At 53.4% G+C, this 27500-nt stretch overlaps 1 protein-coding gene across 8 annotated transcripts in view; it reads left to right on the forward strand.

Moving 5' to 3' along the window:
• The window catches only part of Ebf3 (EBF transcription factor 3), a 121320-nt gene that overhangs the window by 84566 nt on the left and 9254 nt on the right, over positions 1-27500 (forward strand). For all 8 annotated transcript variants that reach the window (XM_090346843.1, XM_090346845.1, XM_090346846.1 and 5 more), the window contains exons 9-11: positions 614-744; positions 1208-1334; positions 26822-26910. In XM_090346843.1, coding sequence (XP_090202969.1) covers positions 614-744; positions 1208-1334; positions 26822-26910 — 347 coding nt within the window. The remainder of the gene's footprint in view (positions 1-613; positions 745-1207; positions 1335-26821; positions 26911-27500) is intronic.

Here is a 27500-nt window from a genome sequence, read left to right on the forward strand (position 1 = left end):
AATAACTCATGCAAATGCAAGGGCTCCGGAGACAAAGGGAGGTCAGGCCAGAGGCTCAGGGATTCCTGTCGACAAACAATATTAGATGTAAAATGTGTACCTTTGACAAAAGTATTAATAGAGTGCTTTTGATTTTTTTTTCCTGATGAAAAGTGAAAAGTAGTAATTGTGCGGTGACAGAGGAAAATGAAGTTTTGAACCAAAAGGCAAAGTTCGCGGATGAAAAAGCCCAACCAATTAGCTGCTTATGAGGAATCGAAATGCAAGGCATTTGCTCTTCCATCTCCTTCAACAACCTTTTGATTGACTCTGCTTAGATCTGAACAGCAGAGCAGATAAATCGACATGCCACATGCATGCGATGCTTAATCATTTGTAATAGTCATATTTGCCCTGACACATAATTTGCTATATCAAGCCATTTTTTTTTCTTGCTCACTAGTATTCCACAGCCAGCCTTTGCTGTATAAAACATTTAATAGTTTGCTTTAAACACATCAACGCACGGGTCTGCGATTGCCCTTCGCGGTGTCTGGAGGAGCAGCAGGCTTCTTCTTGCCCCGCTTGGGTGGGTTGGATTCTAAGTCTTGTCTTCTCTGTCTTGTGTGAGCAGCTACTCCCTGCATCAAGGCCATCAGTCCCAGTGAAGGCTGGACCACAGGGGGCGCCACCGTGATCATAATCGGAGACAACTTCTTTGACGGCCTTCAAGTTGTGTTTGGAACCATGTTGGTGTGGAGTGAGGTAAGCCCGAGTTGCCTGAGTCTGGTCCACTCTAGCTGGCTTCGCCTATTTCAAGGCCTCTCTTCACTGGTGGCCTGTGAAGGGGGCTTCTGTGGGTGCGTACAAGCATCCCTCCAACCGCAGCCTTGGGTTGACAGTCGGCTGCAGGAGGTCCTCAGTATCCTGGAACAATTAGTGTTAGAATGACTAGGAGCATTTTTTTTTTTTAAGGAGACATATGGTGGCAATTTTCATATGCATGATGCCCTGTGGCCTTTCCTGCAAACTAAAACCGAGGATCATTTGCAGATATTTTCCTTAAAGAACCGTAGGCCTCAAGTCTCTGGGTGGGTGACAGCCAGGAGGGAACATTCCAAGACCACGGTCCAATTTGTGCTCATTTTGGCAATTATATCCAACTGGCCAGTGTCCGGCTCTGAGGGCGAGGGCCTCTGAGCGCCTTGTCCCTGTGTGGTTTCTGTAGTTGATCACTCCCCACGCCATCCGAGTGCAGACCCCGCCGCGGCACATCCCTGGAGTCGTGGAGGTCACTCTGTCCTACAAGTCCAAGCAGTTCTGCAAAGGCGCGCCCGGGCGCTTCGTCTACACCGGTGAGTGCGCGCTGCTGGCTTCTGTGGGGCGGTGGTGGGCGCTCCCGCCTGGCTGGAGACGGTCAGGCGGGAGGGTGACTTAGGGCGCACAGGCAGGTGCAGGGGTCCGAGATCCTGCGGGTTCAGGCTGTGTTCATCAGGTGCATGGTTCCCATGGACAGCTGAGGAGGGATAGGGCTGTGGTCGCCCCGGCCCCCGGCCCCCGGCCCCCTCTCTCCCGTTTGAGGGCCTTCACCTTCCTGGGTGTGCAGCCGAGTGTGTTGATGGGAGTTGTAACAGTATCTTCCCCCAGAACAGCCGTGCTGTACCCAGCAGCGTGTGGGGGCCTCTGCTCCAGGCAGCACATCTGTCCACGGTCCTGAGCTGAGGCTGGGGGGAGAATCACGGCCTGTCACACCTGGTGAGCAAGAGGTCTCTGACGGAAGCCAAGACTCTGCTCCAACCGAGGGTCTTAAACCCTGCAGGCACTGCTGCTCTAAGAGGACCTTACTCTCTGAGAGCGCAGGACAGACTTGGCTCAGCCGCAGAGGTGCCACACCTCTGTGCTTCCCCGTGCTTGTTGCCTATAGGTATTTTATCCACTGCTTTGCCTTCACATGCTTAATTAACATGATTTGCTCGAGAGTGCTGTGGAGAAATGCCATATATAAGCTTCACCCCAAGGCATGTTTGCATTTGGGCTTCCAGTCCTAGCCAGCTCCCTGAACTGCTAGAGGGACATTTGTAATGCTAGGAGGCGCCTGTGGGAACCAGCGGAGGGGGAGGGACCAGTGCTTGTGTATTTGGGGCCTTGAGGTAGGTGGGTGAAACCATGTCTATGCTGAGAACCCAGGATGGGAGGGCTGGGCTTAATTCCTCCTCTGTCACTACCCCGACTTCCCCAGAGCACCCTGGAGCAGGTCTGGTCTCCTACTCGGTCCATCCTCCTCCTGCCCAGCAGATGGGGGACACTGAGCAGACCCAGGACCCTTCAGCTCTGCACAAAAGGAGATTGTGGATGTTCCCAGCCGTTTCCCTCATTAGGAAGGGCTGAAAGAGCATGGACAGCTTCCCAAGTGCAGTAGGCCCAGGGCTGTCCCAGGCACATGCCTGGACTGCATGCCTAGAGGCAGTCTGGCACCCCCAGCCAGGCACAGCCAGGAGTCCACGTGGGAGATGCAGGTGAAAGCTGATGTGACCTCGCATCCTCTGCCCACTTGGAGGGCACACTCGGACTCCTGTAAGATCTTAACAGAGGGGCTGGGAGTTTGGCCTAGTGGTAGAGTGCTTGCCTAGCATGCATGAAGACCCGGGTTTGATTCCTTGGTACCACATACATAGACAAAAGCCGGAAATGGTGCTGAGGCTCAAGTGGTAGAGTGCTAGCCTTGAGAAAGTCCAAGAACAGTTCTCAGGCCCTGAGCTCAAGCCCAGGACTGGCAAAAAAAAAAAAAAAAAAAAAAAAGATCTTAACAGAACGTGGCTCTCTTGGAGTCTGGAGACCCCCATGTATTAATAAGGACGTGGCTGGGCGTGGTGGCTCACGCCTGTCATCCCAGCTACTCAGGAGGCTGAGATCTGTGGATTGCGGTTCAAAGCCAGCCCAGGCACTAAAGTCCATGAGACACTTATCTCCAATTAATCACTAAAAAGCAGGAAGTGGGGCTGTGGCTCAGGGGTAGGGCAGTAGCCTTGCAGTGAAGAGCTCCGGGACAGTGCCCAGAGTTCCAGCCCCATGACCCACAAAAGAAAAAAGAAAAAGAAAAAGAAATAAGGACGTGTCAGGGAAGTCCATACATACATTTACACACTCACGTACAGAGGAATAAGCTTCAGATTTCTCAACTTCATCATGGCAGATGTGTGCCCACATCACTGCTCTTTGGTGCAAACTGTTGACTGTTTTGCTGTGCTGAGTGGTTTTACCCCTGAGGGCTGCCAGCGGCACTCGGAGCACTCGAGGTAGGCCCGGCTAAGTGATGGTGTTTGGTGGGTTAGGTGCACGGAATGCATCTTGGTCGTAAGATATTTGTGATCTCCAATGCCTGTTACTCCATGGTCTGTGGAGAACACATGTACAGGGCGCTATGCCTGTTTGGGTGCCAGGCTTCTGGAAAAGGTGCAAGGGCAGAGGCCTGAGAGGTCACAGGACCATTTCCATGTATGAGCTGAGGCCACATGGTGCCCGTACTCAACACACCTCACAGGAACGTCTGAGACTGTGGCTGTGGACGTCAGGCTTTAGAGGTGGCACATACCATGCAAAGAACAGCCTCGTATCTCTGTGTGCTGGCTGTGAGACGGGGACATGTGGCTCTCAAATCTCCTAGTCTCTGTCTCTCCTCTTCTCCGCATGGGGTTCTGGTGAGGAACAGACTAAGTTCTGTGTGATGCTAGACACAGGTCAGACCCTCGGTACATGGGAACCTGCCCAAATCCTGGGTTCCTTAGAGAAGGAAAGGAGGTTCATTTGTTCTTATGGCAGGACCAGTGCAAGGGGGATTCCTGGACTGGATCCTGCTGTCCACGTGGTTAGACGTGGCGGGGGCTCCTCAGTGAGCCTGTGTCCTCGGCACTCAGCCCAGCCCGCTGCACGTTCCCCCACTGTCCCCATGCAAGACTGTGTGGAGATGTGCTGGGTCCTCCGGGGAAGCCCTTAGCGGATTCCAAGTCCATAGCTTTGCGTATGGGAGGTGGTGTTGGCGAAGTCTGCACAGCTGTGTGGTGGCTGGGAGCGGAGACCTTTGTTTTAGAAGAAATAAGAGGTCCGGCGCCTCCTTCTTTTGCCTGCCATCCGCTAAAGGTTCTGTGTGACTGCTTCTCTGCCTACTTGCCTCCCCCACTCTCCACCCCTGGCCGGGCTGAACACTTGTAAACAATTGTAGGTGTGCAGGAGAAAAGATGAGCTGGAGTGGGAGGAGCTGGGAGGTGCCAAGGGGGAAACAGCCCCAGTTCCCACCTCTTCTGTGCAGGGTGGCCGGGCGGGGCGGTGCCCCTGGACCTTGGAGACGTAGGGCAGAAGGCCATCGTGGGCCAGGCACATCCTGTCCAGGTAACGGGGTCACCTCCTGTGAGCTAGCTCCAGCCACCTCAGCATGTCCACAGGCCCGTCAAGGCTGGCTCGACCTCCGGGGCCGCACTGCCCGGGGTCCAGGATGTCCTCCGCTCACAGCTCCGCCTGTGCACGGGCATTTTCCGTGAGACCAGGCAGCGGCTGAGCTTTCTCTAGCGGGAGGCTAATTTACTGCCTCCCCCAGCCCCGGGTCCTTAGGAGGAATATACATTTCAAACGTGGGCTAAGGGATGGATGCCAGGGAGCAGAGGAAAGGTGGGGTCATAACCTGTCTAGCCTGGAAGCTTCTGTCTGATTTGTACTGCCCCCAAATTGATGGGGACAACGAGGTAATGGCCAAGAATTGCACTCCCTGTTGAAAACCGAGCCAGCCCCTCTGCCTGTCACGACATGGGCGCCGTCCCCTGGGCGTCTGGTTCCTATCAGTGTCCCCAGGCCCCGGAGGCTGCTGGACACCCTCACATTTAACCTTCCCGGCATGGGGCCAGCTGCGGGGCAGCCAGGCCACAGGATAATGAACCTGCACTCAGAAGAGGGGGCCTCCCACTAGCCCGCCAGAAGCCGGGAGGGGCTTGGCCAGGCATTTGTAGGAGCTGTTTGCAGTGACCTGAGAAACACCAGATTTTCCAGAACCAGACCCTATTAGTCAACTCAGAGCAGTCGTGCTCAGCCTGTTCCCCAGAAGGGGAAGGCAGGCCAGGCTCATCCACCAGCCCCTACTGCTCTCCACTGCACTCCACTCACAGTCACCTTGGGAGTCTGTGGCAGCTCAGTTGATTAGCACGGTGAATTAAAAGAATGAGTCACAAATGACATGTCCAGCTCTTCCGCACTGGTCCTTTGCATTCCCAGTGCGCCTCACCCCTGTTGTAAGAAGGTCAAAAATTAGAGAGAGAGAGCACAATTTTCAAGCAGCTAGCACTTAGGAGCAGAATTAACAATCACTGTGTATGTAATTGCCAGTTAATAGTAAATTGCCTTCTAGACTGTAAAATGCAGTATAAACTGGTGGGCACCTAAAATTAAATTAATGAGATATTTGCTGCATTTAAAAGCGAATAGTGCAAATTAATAAGCGAATGCTTGTTTCAATATTTGTCTAATAGTGTGCCATTTGCCTGTTTAATAATAATTAAAATAGTGCTGGAATATCTTACCTGAGAAACTCACAGTGTGGGCAAATTGAGCAGTTTTGCATTCATAATTTCACTAGTAGAAACACATCAAATGGCTAAGAGTAATAAAAGAAAATTATTTTTTAATTAGAATAGTAGCATTATGGTGTTACTTGATTAAGACAGATTGGAATTTGTGTGCTTCTAATTGAAATTATGTTCTGATGCAAACTACTTTTACAGACATGTTTTCAAGTGTGAAGCATTAGGGCACAGGCATGTGTATTTGTGTTTTCTTAAAATAGTCACTTGGCAGAATGGTTTCCTATTAAACAAGAGAATGAAGGCTTGACTTCACCAGGAGCAGGCTGGGGGACAGGCTGCCCCCCTGCCTTTGGCACTTGACTGGCCTGCCCATATTGAGAGATTTCTTTTGCTCAATTAAAGCAATTATCACAAATTACTGAGAGTCAACGTGTTGCCTCTCCTGTGACATACTGAGCCCAATCACTCAACAAGATGTTGGCAGGTGGCAGTGGACACATCTGAAGTGGACACACAGCGCATACCTGGACCAGCCCCAGGTCTGCACTGTTTGCTAGAGGAACATAGAGTAATTGTTCTCTGCACCGCAGTCTACACTCAGTGTCAGGATGACAATTCCTTGTCTTGTAGTTATATGGTTGGTGTTCCTTCTGATAGAGTGTTTATGTTTCTCCTGGTATTCTTTTTTTATTTTTAGAGTGAAAGGTTGTACCCTGGCTTGGGCCACTTGTGGGGCTCCAACTATGTTTTGGATGTTTCTGTGCCTTGGAGCACCGTGTTTCTGGAGTGTGGAAGGATTGCTTGTGTATTCGGAGCTGTCTGCACCATGGAGTCAATAATGCCAGCTCCAGCCAGCTCTCTCCCAGGCTGGTGCTTCTCAAACAAATCACTCTTATCCACAGAGCAAATGATTCTTAATTGCTACCCACAAATCATACCATCTTTTTCACTCTGCTAAACCAAATACTAATGCCTTCCTTACATGTAAACCATATGATTATTTCAATAAGTCTTTAGCCACAAACGTGGACACAGCCTGAAGGACATTCTATCATGATGAGCCCTAGAGCTTGGCAAGCCAGTGTCAGCACGCGGCAGCCAGGGAGGTGAGAGGCGGCCAGCTGCCCGCTGTCCTTTCTGGCTTGCAATGGGTATGGCTGTATCCATACTGATTTCATGGGTCTATAGCTGTCAGTTCTCAGGTATCTGAGGAAATGTAGGTCCCAGCACCATTCTTGGCCATCTCTAGTGGATGCATAGCTCTGGATCTGTTGCCTTCTGTGTTATCTACATTGGCTAATAGAGTTGGGGCTGTACTGTCTGCTCAGGCCATCTTGAGGCCTTTACCCAGCGAATGCTTTATTCAATTCAGACAGCACAGTCTCTCTTTGCAACTGGCTTCCCCTTTGCTTTTGGTCATTTTGTTTAAAAATGGATGGCAGACAGGAATTTCCTCACACTGACTGGGTGGTGTATATCCCTCCCTTAGCTCCTTCACTCTGGAGAGAGGGCATGACCGTTATTGGGGTGCTCAGGATGCTGGAGGTAGAGCCTCAAAGGCAGAGAGGGCAGATGCCTATGCAACATCCTCTCCTGGAGAGGTAGAACATCAGACCTGGCCATAATGAGGTGCCCCGGGTGAGCTGGGTGCTGGGGGTGTCATTTGATAATGTATCCCTTTAAAGAAGGCCTCACCAGGCCTCCCGGGCCCCTGTGGTTCCGTCTCTCCTGTCTCAGAGGAGGTCAGGAGAATGAGACACACCGTTCGTGCTGTGGCACAAGTAGACTATTTGTCCTAATCAGTGACACCCATTTACTAGAATTGCTTAAAATGAACTATACCTCATACAGAAATCGCACATTTAGAGAGTTCCATTCATCATGTGAAAATTGAGGGCCAGTAAACTTTTCTGCCCCTCCAGTGGGATCATAGGCATGCATCAAAATGTTAAAAATGATTGGTGAGAGGGAGCTGTCACCCATTTATCAAGGAAAAGAACATTATTTGCTAATTTCCCAACCAGGCTGGTGACAGGGTGCTTCGTCTTGAGACCCACGGTGACCAGCATGGCCTTTCTGTTATTAGTACAAGTCAAGCGCTTTTGGGCTGTTGCTAACAAGACACATTTGTCTGTCACAGAGAGGGCTTTGGTTGTTTTCCAAGTGGCTGTGACCAAGTCTGCTCCCTGCACCCCGATTGGCTGTATGTGTTGGGGCCCACGCGACCCGGGAGGGGCGATGGACTGATAAATCACAAAGTTTCCACGTCAAGGTGAAGGTATTGACTCCTCAGGACAGCCTGACAAGACGTAGTCATGAGGAGATGGCCATTTGTCTTCCCCAAAGGACAAAAGGGTCATCCGGTCCCACTTAGCCAGGGCCAGGTGTGCATGGTGGTGGCTGGCCTGGCTCGCCTCCCAGAAAGCTCCCTCCAGAGGCAGGGTCCCTGCCTCCTACCCACCCTCTCAGGGAACGCATCTGGGGGCTGTGAGGAGAGCTGGCAAGGTCCCATTTGGGACACTGCAGGAATCAGGGGGCCATGTGGGTGGGGGGATACAATTAAATGGCCATTTGAGTGCACAACAGAGTGAAAGTGACTGCCGGAAGAGTAGAGCAAAGCAAAGCAATCAGGCCTGAAGACCTATCACGTCTCTGGTGATGACATTGGCACGACACTGTGAAGACCAAGGAAGGGGCAGGTCAGACCTCTGGATGAAAGGAGACTCCAGGTTCTGCTACTCCAGAGAAGCCGACAGGAAGGCTCCTCTGGACCCCCCTCTGGCACATACCACAACCTGCAGCCAGATAGTGAGGGCTCTAAAAGGTATCCATGGCATGCCTTTATTTTTGGTAGGTACTCAGAGCTCTAGGCCTGTAGGCTTGGATGGAGAAAGTGCTTTCAGAAAATGATTATTTAACAGCCCAATGATTTGTTCTAGAAAATGCAACTTTCTTTTCTTTGAATGGTTTTGGAATAAAACAATAGTGTGTGCAAGGCCTAGTGATGTGAAGCTTTTCCCACAAGAAGAAATGAAATAGTTTTCTGAAGCTCTAATAGAGCCATAGAACAACCTGCTTGCACGAGATCACTGAGATAATTTGTGGAGTGAGGCATAAGAATACTCCGAGTGCACCAAAGTTTAAAATGCAAACTCTGTGTTGCCATGGGTGTTGTAGATCATGGCATCTGTCATGCCAAGAGAGGTTAGTTGACTGATGGGTGGGTGATTTCTGTGATACTGAGAGTTGAACCCATGGCCTATGCCTTCTGGACAGGCCCTCCACCACTTGACATCCATCTCAAGTGCCCTGGCTTTTCCTCAGGTTTTCAGATGGGGCCCTGTGGCTCTCCTTGATTAGAGTGAAATACCAACTCCCAGCTTGCTTCTGAGATAAACTTTGGGCAACATTTTTGTTTGGTGCAGCCTTGAACTACAGTCTTCCTGTCTCTCCCTCTTGAGCAGCCGGACTTAGTGCTGTGGGCTACCACATCCGGGAAGATTCTTGAAGGTGCAGTGTAGCCTTCACTCCTCTCTTCTTTCTCTCCCTCCAGTCCCTACTCTGTACTCCTGAGATATCCCTCTGTCCTGTGCACATGGAAGTCCTGTTGGCAGCTCAGGGGCACAGACTCACTCCCACCCCTGCCTACAGGGTTGGATTTGGGAGTACGTGGAAGGGGCACCTGCCACATCCCATCTCCATTTTCTCTCTCTGATCTCTGCATCTCCATATCCCTTCTCTTGCTCAAAGGGCTCGCAGTGGCCCAAGACTCATATGGATCCTCTAACGGAATGAATTGCCACAACCAGTGGTCATACAGTGATAATTACTTAAAAATTTTTAAAATTTATTTTTATGTGCCAGTCACGGGGTTGGAACTCAGGACCTGGGCACTGTTCCAGGGCTTTTTAAAACTCAAGGCTGGTGCTCTAACTTGGCTCTTTTGATGCTTAATTGGAGATACAGAGTCTCACAGATTTCCCTGCCCAGGTTGGCTTCAAACCACAATCTTCAGATCTCAGTTTCCTGAGTACTAAATTGCTAGCACCTGGCTTTTTTTTCTTAAAACTTAAAAAATTAAGTCATTGCACAAAGAAGCAACAGTTCCATAAGTCAGATTTTAAGTTATAATACATATCTTCCATTGTTCTCACTCATTTTCCTCCCTCCTGTCCCTCCAGTCAGGTTGTATTTATTTATTTTTTTTGCCAGTCCTGGGGCTTGAACCTCAGGGACTGAGCACTGTCCTTGGACTTTCTCAAGACTAGAATCGGCCACCTGAGCCACAGCACCGCTTCTAGCCTTTTCTATGTGTGTGGTACTGAGGAATCCAACCTGGGTCTTCCTGCATGCTAGGCAAGCACTCTACCACTAGGCCACCCGCCCGGCCCTCCAGTCAGGTTTTGTGGCAATGATTATGTAAGTATATTGAATATAGCAACAACCTCTTCTCCCCCTTCTTCTGGTCATTACCTTTGCTCCTGTTCTGGCATGGGACACATCTCATAAAAACTAGGCCTTGCAGCACTGAGCTTTTCAAGGGGTGTCAAGCCATGGGACAGGGCTTCCACATTGTTTGTGCTATAATGGGAGGCAGGGTGGCACCCTTGACATATCTGGCTCCCGAGTATCCCAAGTCAAACAGGACACATTTTCCTTGTGCTCTTCAAATGGGTGAAAATGGCAGTTCCAGTCCAAGTTAGCTGAGTAATCCTGAGAGGGTGACATTACGATGTGGCTTCCAGCGGCTGTGGGCACCTCACGGGCTCCTGCCCTCCGCAGGGCTCACCTTCCATGCAAACCACCCAGGGCCAGCCCCTGGGCTCGGCCTGGTCATGGTCTTGTCACTCTGTGGTGGCCCAGTCTCCCAGTCCGTGTCCACCCTGGACAACCCTCCTCGTCACAGTCCACACTGCAGCCTGTCTGTGGACATCCGCAGTGAGAAAATTCTTTTTAACGTACCAGGGAAACTTCTGTCCAGGTGGTTTGGAGTTTTCTTTTGGCCCCTTGGGTTTTGCTTGAGGCCTGCCTGGGTCTGGGCCCCAGCTGGGCACTGCAGGTGGCTCAGGGGGTGAAGGAAACAATCCAGTCCTTACAAGGCCCTCAGAGAGGGGCCTCATCCCCTTGTCCACTTGACAGTGGGCTCCTGACCACAGGAGACAGGCCTGGCTTCACTCTGGTGGCCCCGTGCTGGTATTGGCACAGCACTTGGCAGTCCTGACTCAGGCTTGTGGCAATGCAGCGGGATGTAGAAAAAAGTTAGTACTGGCAAGGGTGCTGGGTCCTGTGTGAATCAGACAAGAGAGCTGAGGGGGCAGTTTGTTGAGAGTTTCCAGAGCAGAAGAGATGAGGCCTATGTGGGCTGGTGAGCAGAGCAGGAGGGACAGGGACAGTCCCCAGAGTGGAAGGAGGGTGGGAGGTCAGGGGTCTGGGGGCCTGGGGCACCTGGTGCTCTGCCTCTTCCATTGGAGCAGGCCTGGTTTCTCCGGTGGACTTAGGCATTCCAGTGCTTGTCTTGTGCAAGTCTTTAAGACATTGCCTCTCAGTGTGCTTTCTTTCTCTGTTCAGCCTCTAAAACCAGGAGCTGGAACACATCACCAAGATTGGAGAGGGCAGAAGTGTCCCCAAAACCAAGCTGCTCTCCTCCACCCTCAGGGCACTGCACCTATCCTTCCTCACCCTCCCTCTCCTCCACCCTCAGTGCACTGCACACTCTCCTTCCCCACACTCCCTCTCCTCCACCCTCAGTGCACTGCACACTCTCCTTCCCCACACCCCTCTCCTCCACCCTCAGTGCACTGCACACTCTCCTTCCCCACACTCCCTCTCCTCCACCCTCAGTGCACTGCACACTGTCCTTCCCCACACCCCTCTCCTCCACCCTCAGTGCACTGCACACTCTCCTTCCCCACACTCCCTCTCCTCCACACTCAGTGCACTGCACACTGTCCTTCCCCACACACCTCTCCTCCACCCTCAGTGCACTGCACACTGTCCTTCCCCACACCCCCTCTCCTCCACCCTCAGTGCACTGCACACTCTCCTTCCCAACACCCCTCTCCTCCACCCTCAGTGCACTGCACACTCTCCTTCCCCACCCTCCCTCTCCTCCACCCTCAGTGCACTGCACACTCTCCTTCCCCACACCCCTCTCCTCCACCCTCAGTGCACTGCACACTCTCCTTCCCAACACCCCTCTCCTCCACCCTGAGTGTACTGCACACTGTCCTTCCCCACACCCCTCTCCTCCACCCTCAGTGCACTGCACACCCTCCTTCCCCACCCTCCCTCTCCTCCACCCTCAGTGCACTGCACACTCTCCTTCCCCACACCCCTCTCCTCCACCCTCAGTGCACTGCACACTCTCCTTCCCCACACTCCCTCTCCTCCACCCTCAGTGCACTGCACACTCTCCTTCCCCACACTCCCTCTCCTCCACCCTCAGTGCACTGCACACTCTCCTTCCCTACACTCCCTCTCCTCCACCCTCAGTGCACTGCACACTGTCCTTCCCCACACCCCTCTCCTCCACCCTCAGTGCACTGCACACTCTCCTTCCCCACACTCCCTCTCCTCCACCCTCAGTGCACTGCACACTGTCCTTCCCCACACCCCTCTCCTCCACCCTCAGTGCACTGCACACTCTCCTTCCCCACACTCCCTCTCCTCCACACTCAGTGCACTGCACACTGTCCTTCCCCACACACCTCTCCTCCACCCTCAGTGCACTGCACACTGTCCTTCCCCACACCCCCTCTCCTCCACCCTCAGTGCACTGCACACTCTCCTTCCCAACACCCCTCTCCTCCACCCTCAGTGCACTGCACACTCTCCTTCCCCACCCTCCCTCTCCTCCACCCTCAGTGCACTGCACACTCTCCTTCCCCACACCCCTCTCCTCCACCCTCAGTGCACTGCACACTCTCCTTCCCAACACCCCTCTCCTCCACCCTGAGTGTACTGCACACTGTCCTTCCCCACACCCCTCTCCTCCACCCTCAGTGCACTGCACACCCTCCTTCCCCACCCTCCCTCTCCTCCACCCTCAGTGCACTGCACACTCTCCTTCCCCACACCCCTCTCCTCCACCCTCAGTGCACTGCACACTCTCCTTCCCCACACTCCCTCTCCTCCACCCTCAGTGCACTGCACACTCTCCTTCCCCACACCCCTCTCCTCCACCCTCAGTGCACTGCACACTGTCCTTCCCCACACCCCTCTCCTCCACCCTCAGTGCACTGCACACTGTCCTTCCCCACACCCCCTCTCCTCCACCCTCAGTGCACTGCACACTCTCCTTCCCAACACCCCTCTCCTCCATCCTCAGTGCACTGCACACTCTCCTTCCCCACCCTCCCTCTCCTCCACCCTCAGTGCACTGCACACTCTCGTTCCCCACACCCCTCTCCTCCACCCTCAGTGCACTGCACACTCTCGTTCCCAACACCCCTCTCCTCCACCCTCAGTGCACTGCACACTCTCCTTCCCCACACCCCTCTCCTCCACCCTCAGTGCACTGCACACTCTCTTTCCCCACACCCCTCTCCTCCACCCTCAGTGCACTGCACACTCTCCTTCCCCACACCCCTCTCCTCCACCCTCAGTGCACTGCACACTCTCCTTCCCCACACCCCTCTCCTCCACCCTCAGTGCACTGCACACTGTCCTTCCCCACACCCCTCTCCTCCACCCTCAGTGCACTGCACACTGTCCTTCCCCACACCCCCTCTCCTCCACCCTCAGTGCACTGCACACTCTCCTTCCCAACACCCCTCTCCTCCACCCTCAGTGCACTGCACACTGTCCTTCCCCACCCTCCCTCTCCTCCACCCTCAGTGCACTGCACACTCTCGTTCCCAACACCCCTCTCCTCCACCCTCAGTGCACTGCACACTCTCCTTCCCCACACCCCTCTCCTCCACCCTCAGTGCACTGCACACTCTTCTTCCCCACACCCCCTCTCCTCCACCCTCAGTGCACTGCACACTCTCCTTCCCCACACCCCTCTACTCCACCCTCAGTGCACTGCACACTCTCCTTCCCCACACCCCTCTCCTCCACCCTCAGTGCACTGCACACTGTCCTTCCCCACACCCCCTCTCCTCCACCCTCAGTGCACTGCACACTCTCCTTCCCAACACCCCTCTCCTCCACACTCAGTGCACTGCACACTCTCCTTCCCCACCCTCCCTCTCCTCCACCCTCAGTGCACTGCACACTCTCCTTCCCAACACCCCTCTCCTCCACCCTCAGTGCACTGCACACTCTCCTTCCCCAGCCTCCCTCTCCTCCACCCTCAGTGCACTGCACACTCTACTTCCCCACACTCCACCTCCTCCACCCTCAGTGCACTGCACACTCTCCTTCTCCACACCCCTCTCCTCCACCCTCAGTGCACTGCACACTCTCCTTCCCCACACTCCCTCTCCTCCACCCTCAGTGCACTGCACACTCTCCTTCCCCAGCCTCCCTCTCCTCCACCCTCAGTGCACTGCACACTCTCCTTCCCCACACTCCCTCTCCTCCACCCTCAGTGCACTGCACACTCTCCTTCCCCACACCCCTCTCCTCCACCCTCAGTGCACTGCACACTCCCCTTCCCCACACCCCTCTCCTCCACCCTCAGTGCACTGCACACTCTCCTTCCCCACACCCCCTCTCCTCCACCCTCAGGGCACTGCACACTCTCCCTCCCCACCCTCACTCTCCTCCACCCTCATTGCACTGCACACTGTCCTTCCCCACACCCCTCTCCTCCACCCTCAGTGCACTGCACACTCTCCTTCTCCACACTCCCTCTCCTCCACCCTCAGTGCACTGCACACTCTCCCTCCCCACACCCCTCTCCTCCACCCTCAGTGCACTGCACACTCTCCTTTCCCACCCTCCCTCTCCTCCACCCTCAGTGCACTGCACACTCTCCTTCCCCACACCCCTCTCCTCCACCCTCAGTGCACTGCACACTCTCCTTCCCCACCCTCCCTCTCCTCCAACCTCAGTGCACTGCACACTCTCCTTCCCCACCCTCCCTCTCCTCCACCCTCAGTGCACTGCACACTCTCCTTCCCCACACCCCCTCTCCTCCACCCTCAGTGCACTGCACACTCTCCCTCCCCACCCTCCTCTCCTCCACCCTCAGTGCACTGCACACTCTCCTTCACCACCCTCCCTCTCCTCCACCCTCAGTGCACTGCACACTCTCCCTCCCCACCCTCCTCTCCTCCACCCTCAGTGCACTGCACACTCTCCCTCCCCACCCTCCCTCTCCTCCACCCTCAGTGCACTGCACACTCTCCTTCCCCACACCCCTCTCCTCCACCCTCAGTGCACTGCACACTCTCCTTCCCCACACCCCTCTCCTCCACCCTCAGTGCACTGCAAACTCTCCCTCCCCACCTCCCTCTCCTCCACCCTCAGTGCACTGCACACTCTCCCTCCCCACCCTCCCTCTCCTCCACCCTCAGTGCACTGCACACTCTCCTTCCCCACACCCCTCTCCTCCACCCTCAGTGCACTGCACACTGTCCTTCCCCACACCCCTCTCCTCCACCCTCAGTGCACTGCACACTCTCCTTCCCCACCCTCCCTCTCCTCCACCCTCAGTGCACTGCACACTCTCCTTCCCCACCCTCCCTCTCCTCCACCCTCAGTGCACTGCACACTCTCCTTCCTCACACCCCTCTCCTCCACCCTCAGTGCACTGCACACTCTCCTTCCCCACCCTCCCTCTCCTCCAACCTCAGTGCACTGCACACTCTCCTTCCCCACCCTCCCTCTCCTCCACCCTCAGTGCACTGCACACTCTCCCTCCCCACCCTCCCTCTCCTCCACCCTCAGTGCACTGCACACTCTCCCTCCCCACCCTCCCTCTCCTCCACCCTCAGTGCACTGCACACTCTCCTTCCCCACACGCCCTCTCCTCCACCCTGAGTGTACTGCACACTGTCCTTCCCCACACCCCTCTCCTCCACCCTCAGTGCACTGCACACTCTCCTTCCCCACCCTCCCTCTCCTCCAACCTCAGTGCACTGCACACTCTCCTTCCCCACACTCCCTCTCCTCCACCCTCAGTGCACTGCATACTCTCCTTCCCCACACCCCCTCTCCTCCACCCTCAGTGCACTGCACACTCTCCTTCCCCACACTCCCTCTCCTCCACCCTCAGTGCACTGCACACTCTCCTTCCCCACACTCCCTCTCCTCCACCCTCAGTGCACTGCACACTCTCCTTCCTCACACCCCTCTCCTCCACCCTCAGTGCACTGCACACTCTCCCTCCCCACACCCCCTCTCCGCCACCCTCAGTGCACTGCACACTCTCCTTCCTCACACCCCTCTCCTCCACCCTCAGTGCACTGCACACTCTCCTTCCTCACACCCCTCTCCTCCACCCTCAGTGCACTGCACACTCTCCTCCCCACACCCCTCTCCTCCACCCTCAGTGCACTGCACACTCTCCTTCCCCACACCCCTCTCCTCCACCCTCAGTGCACTGCACACTCTCCTTCCCCACCCTCCCTCTCCTCCACCGTCAGTGCACTGCACACTCTCCCTCCCCACACCCCTCTCCTTCACCCTCAGTGCACTGCACACTTTCCTTCCCCACACCCCTCTCCTCCACCCTCAGTGCACTGCACACTCTCCCTCCCCACACCCCTATCCTCCACCCTCAGTGCACTGCACACTCTCCTTCCCCACACCCTTCTCCTCCACCCTCAGTGCACTGCACACTCTCCTTCCCCACACACCCTCTACTCCACCCTCAGTGCACTGCACACTGTCCTTCCCCACCCTCCCTCTCCTCCACCCTCAGTGCACTGCACACTCTCCTTCCCCACACCCCTCTCCTCCACCCTCAGTGCACTGCACACTCTCCTTCCCCACACCCCTCTCCTCCACCCTCAGTACACTGCACACTCTCCTTCCCCACACCCCTCTCCTCCACCCTCAGTGCACTGCACACTCTCCTTCCCCACACCCCTCTCCTCCACCCTCAGTGCACTACACACTCTCCTTCCCCACACCCTTCTCCTCCACCCTCAGTGCACTGCACACTCTCCTTCCCCACACCCCCTCTTCCACCCTCAGTGCACTGCACACTCTCCTTCCCCACACTCCCTCTCCTCCACCCTCAGTGCAGTGCACACTCTCCTTCCCCACACCCCCTCTCCTCCACCCTCAGTGCACTGCACACTCTCCCTTCCCACACTCCACCTCCTCCACCCTCAGTGCACTGCGCACTCTCCTTCCCCACACTCCCTCTCCTCCACCCTCAGTGTACTGCACACTCTCCTTCCCCACACCCCTCTCCTCCACCCTCACTGCACTGCACACTGTCCTTCCCCACACCCCTCTCCTCCACCCTCAGTGCACTGCACACTCTCCTTCCCCACACCCCTCTCCTCCACCCTCAGTGCACTGCACTCTCTCCTTCCCCACACCCCCTCTCCTCCATCCTCATTGCACTGCACACTCTCCTTCCCCACACCCCCTCTCCTCCACCCTCAGGGCACTGCACACTCTCCTTCCCCACACCCCCTCTCCTCCACCCTCAGTGCACTGCACACTCTCCTTCCCCACACCCCCTCTCCTCCACCCTCAGGGCACTGCACACCCTCCTTCCCCACACCCCTCTGCTCCACCCTCAGTGCACTGCACACTCTCCTTCCCCACACCCCCTCTCCTCCACCCTCAGTGCACTGCACACCCTCCTTCCCCACACCCCTCTGCTCCACCCTCAGTGCACTGCACACTCTCCTTCCCCACACCCCCTCTCCTCCATCCTCAGTGCACTGCACACTCTCCTTCCCCACACCCCCTCTCCTCCACCCTCAGGGCACTGCACACTCTCCTTCCCCACCCTCCCTCTCCTCCACCCTCAGTGCACTGCACACTCTCCTTCCCCACCCTCCCTCTCCTCCACCCTCAGTGCACTGCACACTCTCCTTCTTCACACCACTCTCCTCCACCCTCAGTGCACTGCGCACTCTCCTTCCCCACACTCCCTCTCCTCCACCCTCAGTGCACTGCACACTCTCCTTCCCCACACCCCTCTCCTCCACCCTCAGTGCAATGCACACTCTCCTTCCCCACCCTCCCTCTCCTCCACCCTCAGTGCACTGCACACTCTCCCTCCCCACCCTCCCTCTCCTCCACCCTCAGTGCACTGCACACTCTCCTTCCCCACCCTCCCTCTCCTCCACCCTCAGTGCACTGCACACTCTCCTTCCCCACACTCCCTCTCCTCCACCCTCAGTGCACTGCACACTCTCCTTCCCCACACCCCCTCTCCTCCACACTCAGTGCACTGCACACTCTCCCTCCCCACCCTCCCTCTCCTCCACCCTCAGTGCACTGCACACTCTCCTTCCCCACCCTCCCTCTCCTCCACCCTCAGTGCACTGCACACTCTCCTTCCCCACACCCCCTCTCCTCCACCCTCAGGGCACTGCACACCCTCCTTCCCCACACCCCTCTCCTCCACCCTCAGTGCACTGCACACTCTCCTTCCCCACACCCCCTCTCCTCCACCCTCAGTCCACTGCACACTCTCCTTCCCCACACCCCCTCTCCTCCACCCTCAGGGCACTGCACACCCTCCTTCCCCACACCCCTCTGCTCCACCCTCAGTGCACTGCACACTCTCCTTCCCCACACCCCCTCTCCTCCATCCTCAGTGCACTGCACACTCTCCTTCCCCACACCCCCTCTCCTCCACCCTCAGGGCACTGCACACTCTCCTTCCCCACACCCCCTCTCCTCCACCCTCAGTGCACTGCACACTCTCCTTCCCCACACCCCCTCTCCTCCACCCTCAGGGCACTGCACACCCTCCTTCCCCACACCCCTCTGCTCCACCCTCAGTGCACTGCACACTCTCCTTCCCCACACCCCCTCTCCTCCACCCTCAGTGCACTGCACACTCTCCTTCCCCACACCCCCTCTCCTCCACCCTCAGTGCACTGCACACTCTCCTTCCCCACACCCCCTCTCCTCCACCCTTTGTGCGCTGCACACTCTCCTTTCCCACACTCCACCTCCTCCACCCTCAGTGCACTGCACACTCTCCTTCCCCACACCCCTCTCCTCCACCCTCAGTGCACTGCACACTCTCCTTCCCCACACCCCCTCTCTTCCACCCTCAGTGCACTGCACACTCTCCTTTCCCACACTCCACCTCCTCCACCCTCAGTGCACTGCACACTCTCCTTCCCCACACCCCCTCTCCTCCACCCTCAGTGCACTGCACACTCTCCTTTCCCACACTCCACCTCCTCCACCCTCAGTGCACTGCACATTCTCCTTCCCCACACCCCCTCTCCTCCACCCTCAGTGCACTGCACACTCTCCTTTCCCACACTCCACCTCCTCCACCCTCAGTGCACTGTGCACTCTCCTTCCCCTAGCCCCCTCTGCTGCACCGTTAAGCACACTGCACACTGGCCCACCTCACAGTGGGTGTCATCATTCTTCCATAACTATTGGAAGCACTGCATTGTCAAAGCACGTGCCGAACTAGGAAGGTGAGCCCCTTGATGCAGGTGTAGCTGGCCTACCATGAAATCCCCCCACAGTGCTGTTTTCTGTGTCACCATCAATCCAATTCACCAGGTCAGCACACAGAAAGAACTCGGTACCCATCCCATCCCATCCCTCCTCCATGTCCCCATCTCTCCCAGTGTGGCTGAGGACAGGTGGAAGGAGCCTATTCCCAGCCACCCTTACCAGTCCACCATGTGTCTCTCTGACATTGCCTACCAGCAGGCGCGGCAGTGCAGCCTTTGAGGCTGGGTGGCTTTCACTTCATTTACCACATGGTGGACTGCATTGAGACAGCATTTCTCTGCCTGCCTGGATCCTGGTCCATCGTATGAATGTCCCCCACTAGTTTTCGTGTTCATAAATACAGGTTTGGAAACATCCTGCCCTAAGCATTCATGGACGGGGCTCTGCAGTGAGGTCAGAGGAGCATGGAGAAATGGTAGCTTTGTGATGGCCTGTTATCCTCCAGACACCCAGCACCCATGTCTTAGCATTTCTGAGTGTCTGCTACAAGCACTATCCTGAAGAGGGCAGGCACGTGGCAGGGCGTCTCCCTGGGAGTGACCTGTCTGCCATGTTCCAGGAGGATAGGTGCTGGAGGGGTGCCCGTGGGCACATGGCTGTCCTGGAAGCTAGCGGTGGCATGTGTAGGCAGGAGGGCTGTATCCAGAGTACTTTTTGCTGACATCCATATGGAGACTTTCCATTGGAGTGGTCTGCACAAATACACAGCCGCAGGTGCTCCCCACTGTTTAGTGGCTCCCCGTGTGGCCCTGAGGAGCCACTTCTCCCTTGGGAAGGGTCCAGCAGGTCAGGGACCCAGGACCACTTAGAAGCAAAGACTGTCCTGTTCGGGGCATACCTGTGGAGATTCTGTTGTGTGAGGGTGCCCTCATGTACTGGCACTGCTCTCTTTACCAGAGCAGCAGGGGGTTATGGGACAGGCAGGTCTCTGATGGGCCCCATAGCCTCTGCTCAGGGAGTGTCCATGCTGGGAGCTTAGAGACAGAAAAGCTGGGGGTGAAGCTGGAGGGCAGTGCCAAGGCCGGCATTTCCCTCTCTGCTGGCTGGGCCTGGTGCTGTCGCTCAGCGTGACTATAAAAGCCAGGATGCAGTGTGCTCTCCGAGGTGTGTAAACAGGAGTGTTTGAATGCAGTCCAGTAGTTGTCAGCAAGGGTATTATTTTGGTAACAAGGAAGATGAGCTGTCCCCCTTTCTGTGACTGGTGTCACATCACAATGCCACCATGCACAGCCAGGCAGTGGTGAATAGAAGCGGGTCCCTGTGCAGGTGGCCCGGTTGGGCTGCCTGTGTGAGAACCACCACAGTATTCCCAGTGTGAATGCAGAGACTCCAGATTCCAAGGAGAAGCCAGGTGTGGGGCGCTTCCCATCTGAGAGCACTGGTCGACAGAAGACACACCGAAGCTGGCAGGAATTCCAGAGGAACCCACGTGGGGCGGAGGCCACCGGGGATGGACCTGAGTGGCATCCTTGCTTGTGTGTGGGGCCCCATTGCTCTAAGCATCCAGGAGCTCAGAAAAGCCAAAGCTGCTTTTCTGCGAGCAGATCTGGACAGCACCTTGGGACACAAGGGCGGCCTTAGGTGTGTCTCCCTGGGGTCCCGGTGAGCCAGCGCAGGACGCGTGGCCTTTGTGTTTCCCATGCACACCACAATGCCTGGCTCACCCTGCCGAGTTCTGTGATTGAAATTCATTGCCAAATTTATTGAGAAATTAATGAGAAAAGCTGCAAAGTATTGACTTTGAGAGGAAAACACAACTCATCTTGAATGAGGAGGAAAATGCAGCAATAATTTAGCCACTATTGATTTGGCCCTGTCCATGTATTGATCTTCATTTTACAATATTAATTTGCACCAGCAATCGGCTGCAAAGGGAACCAATTTCATTTCGCGGCCGCATTAATGCGTAAAGCATTAGGTGCTCTTAAGAAGGGAGGGGGTGATTGCATGTTGGTCGGGCAGGTAGAATTTTTTTTCCTATTTTTTACTTGTTACTGAAATAGACTAAGAATTAATTTTTTGTTGGACAAAATATGAAAGCAAAAGCCCATCTAAAATGTGGCCCTCCTCTCCTGCCCGGCCGCTTTTCCTCTGCGCCAGGGGCGGCTAGCTGCCTCTGACTCCACCACCTCTCATCATGATGCCCGGATCAGTTCAAAGTTCATGAAATTTCTATGAGCATTGATCTCGCCCCATTGATTTTTTTTTTTGCAGCAGATCTTTGAAATTTTAATTTCCCAAGCATCTGAATTTCTTATAGATGAAATGCGCTTGGAGAGACAGTTGATGATAAAGTGGGGAACTTAGCATCATTTTAAAGCCGAAAAAAGGGGAGAGAAAACAGGCATTTGCAGACTTTCATGTTTTTGAGGCGGAAGGATGGAGATGCTCTGGTGGGGGTGGTAGGGGAAAGAATTTGCAGGGGGAGCTAAATATCAATTTTGTCTTTTGAGGCCACACATTTTTAATGTAACTTTTTATACAGTCATTTTGGAAAGAAAAGCTATCTGGAGAAACAGCAGGCAGAGCCACATTCTTCACCATGCAATCATTTGCTCACAGCAGTCTTTATCACCTGGTCAAGTTCACCTAGTTACTTATCAGTGGGACATTTAATAACCTCGAGGTGATATAATTGCTATTGGCATTTTCCCCCCTGGATTCAGCTGGTTAATGTGTAAACTACTTGTCAGCAAATAGCACTTTGTCACTGAAATCACCACCACCCTCTAGAGGAATGTCTTTGTATTGAGCAATTTAATTTTACTTTATTTAATTTTTACACATTACAACCTGTGTTCATTCAGGCACACTGACGGCTCGCAGTCTGCTGGGGCAGGGTCTAGATATCCCTGTTAGTAAAACATACTATATCTTATTTAACAAACCCATTGCTTTCATTGAAGCACATTCTTGTCCCTCGGAAAAGGAACTACAGATGTTCTTATGTAGTTATGTTGCTAATGTGAAAAACTGCCTCATTATGAGGATCTGTTTGTAGCAAGAAAATTACTGCATTATGACAAATGCCTGATTGGGAAGTTACAGGAAGATAATCATTATTGAAATGAAACTGGAGCTCACGTAATAGCTGCAGCCAGCAGCTGGAATGAGGCAAATGAATGTCTTCCTGTTGTTGTGGTTGCAGGAGTCAGGGTTTTCAGGCAGGAGGAGAATTTGTGCTGCACCAAAAACTCCTCCCTGCTCTGCGTCCTGGTCTCTGGCTTCGGTAATCAGGAAGCCCTAGAGCAGCTATCCCGCAGTCCTACAAGGTGCTCCACTGCTTGCGGGGCCCAGGCCTCCCTTGCAGGGCGGGGCTGGCCACAGTCAAGCCTTGTCACTCGGGCTTGTCCTTCCTGTCTGTAGACAAGGCTGCCCGCCCTCCGCCCCCAGCCTCCTGTGGCCCGTGGGAGTGGTTTTCCATGGCTGGCGAGTGCCCATCCCCAGCACTGGGCATGCAGTAGCTGCTTAGGGAATATTGAGTGAGCTCCTTGGGCCAGTTCCTTTCTTTGAGAGTTGACCCACAGTTAGCCTATCTTCCACTCCGAAATGCCTTCCCTCTTCTGTCAACTCTGTGGTCTCGTCTTCTTGCTGCATCGAACGAGGTGCACCAGTTAATGGACTTGTTGTTCAGGCCTGATAAGACAGTCGTTTACATTTACATTTGGGGGTGCAGAAGAGCAGCATAGGACTCCAGGCAGGGCCTGATGACAAAGACAGTTCAGCCATCAACATGAGAACACCCAAGTATGGGTGTCACCGGAAAGAAAACCCCACTGGTTGGTGCCCACTGGTACGTTTCTAATTGTGGCAGGCCGGCTAGAGCTGCTCTGGCCCCAGCTGCAGCTCAAAGCGCAATGCCATTTTCCACTGCCACATTAGCTCTGGCAATCCCAACTTGAGCCGACATCACAGACCGTTAAAATTTTATCAATTGCAGTATGATTAATCCCCCAGTACGCAGGCATGACTTAAATATTTAGAATGCTTCTTCTGTTATGACTTTAATGCTTGTAAAGTAACAAGATTAACTCCAATACACTCAAATATATTTAAATACGAATCCTTCCTGAGCTGCAGGCTATGCAGCCTGCAGACCCATGGCGTCTATGTGGTCGTGTCAGGCTCCATTTGTATGACCCACGCTGGACACATCTGGCCCTTCACCGGCCACACAACTGCTCGCTTCATTTGGCATGGAATGTGATTCCCGGCTATTCCAGCTTCTGATTCATTCAGGTTTTATTGCTGTGTGATTTTCTTATTCTAAAATAAAAGCTTTCCAACAAAAATTACTATGCATTAGGCCGCACTAGTCTACTCAAATGGATATTAATACAGTTTATCTCTAAAAGGACGAATAATGTATTTGAAACAGATAAAAGGCCTTCCACTAAATGAGGAATGTTAATATCTTATGGCACGGTTAATAAAGAGATATTTCACAGGGGAGATTTGTTTTATGACTTTTGATACAACAGCCTTGTAATCTGACATATCTTAAATGATATAATTTCACACATGCATTCATCTCTTACATGCAACCACCCATCTTAGCAAAATTTGAATTCAAGACAAATAATGGGCACTAATTACTCCTGTGTGTGTGTGTGTGTGTGTGTGTGTGTGTGTGTGTGTGTGTGTGTGGATTTATTATAAAGCTTTTCCTCCCAGATATAGAAGTGAAAATTCCATGCAGAGAAGTTGGAAGCTTACAATACAATTTTGAGAAAATGTATTGTTTTTTTCCCCCTTCAGCAGAAAATAACATTTGTTTTTGTTGTGTTTAAGGCAGAGTTTAAATTAATTTAACCCAGTGACACATGTTTGGAGACTAAGCATGCTGCTAAATAATTCCTTGGAATAAATTGCTCGGGAACCAAGTACATTAATTTACAGCCCTCCTGATGCTGACAGACGTGGGGGGAAGGACCAACAAATATTAACATAAAACAAATTTGCTTTCTTCTTCTTCATATTTCTTCTTCATCCTTGACTTGGGCTCACCCAAGGCTCCTTCTCTAATTATCCACGAGGTCAGTAAGCAAAATTGGGAAGAAGCTGGGAGATCAATACAAATTATCCATGAGCAAACCAGTGCTGACAGTTTGAATTGCAGCATATGTTTACCCAAAATCAGGCAATTTATCTTAATATCAGCAAAGTAATGCAGTGCAGGTGAAAGGTCAGGCAATCTCTCCCCCTCATAATTACCCAGTTCTAAAACAGGAAAGTGGTATTGATTGGCCTGGCTCGGGGCTCTGTGACTGGACGGACCAGCGCCTTGCCCTGGCTCGGCTGGGCTCTCAGCTGTACAAGCGACAACACGGAGGGCTGATTTGATGTGTGGGAAAGCCCTGTGCCTTCTCCTCTAGTGGCAGAATCTGCCTCTGAGGCCTTGGCAAGTCCTCACTCCACCCAGCACAGGGTGAGCGTGGGCTCTGTGTGGCTTGGAGGGCTGTGGGCCAGACGAGCCACCTTGGCTGATTTCTCTAGGAAGCTGCTTCTGGAGGCTGACCCCCCTGGCACAGAGCCAGGGGAGCCTGGCAGGACTGTGCCCCCATGTCAGCCACTGTACCTGACACCAAGCAGCGGGCAGTGCTTTATAATTTTCTAAGGTAGCCAGGTCCCTGGAGCCCCAGCCCTCTGGCTGAGACGGCCCGGGCCTGGTGAGGAGCTGTCCAGATGCACGCACGTGGAGCGTCGCTGGTGTGCCCTGCTCATCCATCAGCGCTCGTGGGCTGAGTGGAAAGGTGAAAGGTGCCCTGTACTTATGCTGTGTTAAGGTATCTGTGGTTCTAGACGAAGAGTAGCAATTCAACTGAAACGTTGGAGAATGTCTCTGCCAGAGTGACTGTGTGGTTATTACAACTCATAAAGCTTCTGAAAGCTTGCATTAAAGCGTCTATCACCTGTCAGGGGCATTTGCATGAAATCAATAATGGCCGCCCATCTATCTTTTCTGATCACCTTTCATCAGGCCGATTCATTAAGTCAAACAGTCTTGGTGATTAGCTGGGAGAGAGGAGGAACCTGACATGTTCAGAATGCACGGTGCCCACCTTGTCTCTTCTCGGATCCAGAAACACAACACTGTCCCACCTTTCCTTTCTTTCCTTTGGGACCAAGTTGCCTGGTGAGGCTGGAGAAGCCGCCCACCCACCCCATGCCCAGATTGCACTCTTGCCTGACGCCCTTGCCCAGGCGGAGACATGACAAATTGTCCCCCAAGTCAACGCTGACAGCTTCTGATGATTAATGGTCTGATTATGAAGTGGTTTTACACATATAGAATTTACATCACAGAGAGTTAGAAATTTTGCAGTGTCACATACGCTGAGGCATTTTGAAGAGCTTTGCTATTTGCAAAGGAAAAAAAGAGGGCCAAATCCCAGCAAAAGCCATGTCATGTAAAATCAATACATCGGATCAATGCTTTATTAACAAGAAAATGTCTTACTTCACATTCCTGTGCGGACCTTTGTCTCCGGGATGTATGATGGAATGTCAAATCATATTGTGGTCCTCAACTTTCGGGCATATTATTGAGTGTACGTGTGAGGTGCCCTGCATTGCTTACAAGACACGCCAGCAGCCCGGCACTCGAGGATAACGGCGACCAATTATTGTGGAGAACACTTTCAAAGGCAGACTCTAACCTTCTTCCTCGGGAGCCCAGCCTTTGTCTTCCCTCGCACTCCACAGACCTGCTGAGTTGGGTGGTGTTAATCACCAAATTACTAATGAATGATGGCCCAAATTGCGGGCGGAGAAATGAATAGATGGCGGCAGGTCTTATTAGTCTCCGAAAACCTCCTGATTTATGTCGTGCCCTGCATCGTAGAGTTACTCCATGGAAAACGATACCTACATCAAGAAGTAATGTACTCTAATAAGTATTTTCATCTTAACGCGTGTCCCCGGGCCTCCGGGCTCAGTTTTTGTTGGAGTCAGGCAGAGCCATAATAAAGCCCGATGGCTTCTTATAAAGCTTGTTAAACACAGTGTGTGCAGTCGGACGGAGTCCTGGCCGTGATTCATGCACTGTACACAGCGCATGTGCCTCTGATTTATGGCCACGCACAGTTCATAGTCAAAATTACAATTTGAGGGATAAAAAGATTAATTACTATTTGTGGCCGGCAATTTCGTGGGGCTGGTGGATTGCGGCTGTAGAATGATCGTGCTCTACATCAGTTTGTAGTCAACCATTCACAGATTATTAAAGCTTTGCAAGAATAAGTGCTCTTCCTGCCTGGTCTGTGCTCAGGCAATATGCTAGACAAAAAAGGACCACAGGGATAAATCTGAGGCTAGCAATAGCCAGACATATGTCATAATTGCCAGCTTCCCATAAATTCCTGGCCAGTGTGGAAGGCACAGTGTGAGGCAGGCGTCACACCACCACAGTGGTGATTGCTGTAGATGGCCCCAAGACCTGCCACTTTGTGACTGCTCCGCCATTTTTACAATACATTGAGTCACCCTTTGACTTTGTTCCAGTCTAATTATAGATTAGAAATAATCATTGCATTTATGTGCAAAAGAAAGAGGGAAGCCACTTTCCTAAGCTAGACCTAGCACCTAGGGGTGCTTGCCTTGGACTTGGGAGGAGAGGCACACATGCGTGTGGAAGCATGCAGTGAGCACATGATGGATGGGTGACATACAGTGATTAACCTGATCTCTGTGTCTGTGTCCTGTTACAGCCCTTAATGAACCAACCATAGACTACGGCTTCCAGAGGTTGCAGAAGGTGATTCCCAGACATCCGGGCGATCCCGAAAGGTTACCCAAGGTCAGTAAAAGAGCACATGGAGCCCTGTGTGGGTGTGGCCACTGCCAGGCTGGTTGTGGTGTTGGGGGAGGGTTGGGGGAGGGGGATGGTAGACACTCTGTGCCCACAGCTATACCAACAGGTACACAGGGCTAGGGGCACCCAGCCTGGGCCTGGCCACTATGAAGGATGGCGGAGGCTAGGCCAGAGAGGTACAAGGCTCTTGTTTCCCACTGCTTCTCTGAAGGAGAAAGAATGGCTTTTCTGATAACAAATATTTTGGATTCTGCAAGGGGGACCTAAACTTCCACGTAATGAAATAGTTCAATTAAACGTTTTCCACTCCAGTAGCCTGTGCTGATTCCCATCTAAGCAGCCTCAGTCTGATCTGTGATTACTTGACTCTTGTTTTCCTTTCATTTTCTAAAGCTCGATTCAGTTTAATCTTTTGTTTACAAAGCTTTTGTTATAAGTCCCTGACTTAGCAGGCTAACAAATGAAGTCCACATATTAATATCTAGGGGACTTTTCATTTAAATTCAGCAAAGACAAAAGCTGCCCCGGTTGTTTATGCACGCGCCACATATCACAGAAATTCCATTTTGATGTAT

The sequence above is a fragment of the Megascapheus bottae genome, chromosome 15 (genome assembly GCF_031878675.1).
Source record: "Megascapheus bottae isolate mThoBot1 chromosome 15, mThoBot2.hap1, whole genome shotgun sequence".
NCBI lineage: Eukaryota > Metazoa > Chordata > Mammalia > Rodentia > Geomyidae > Megascapheus > Megascapheus bottae.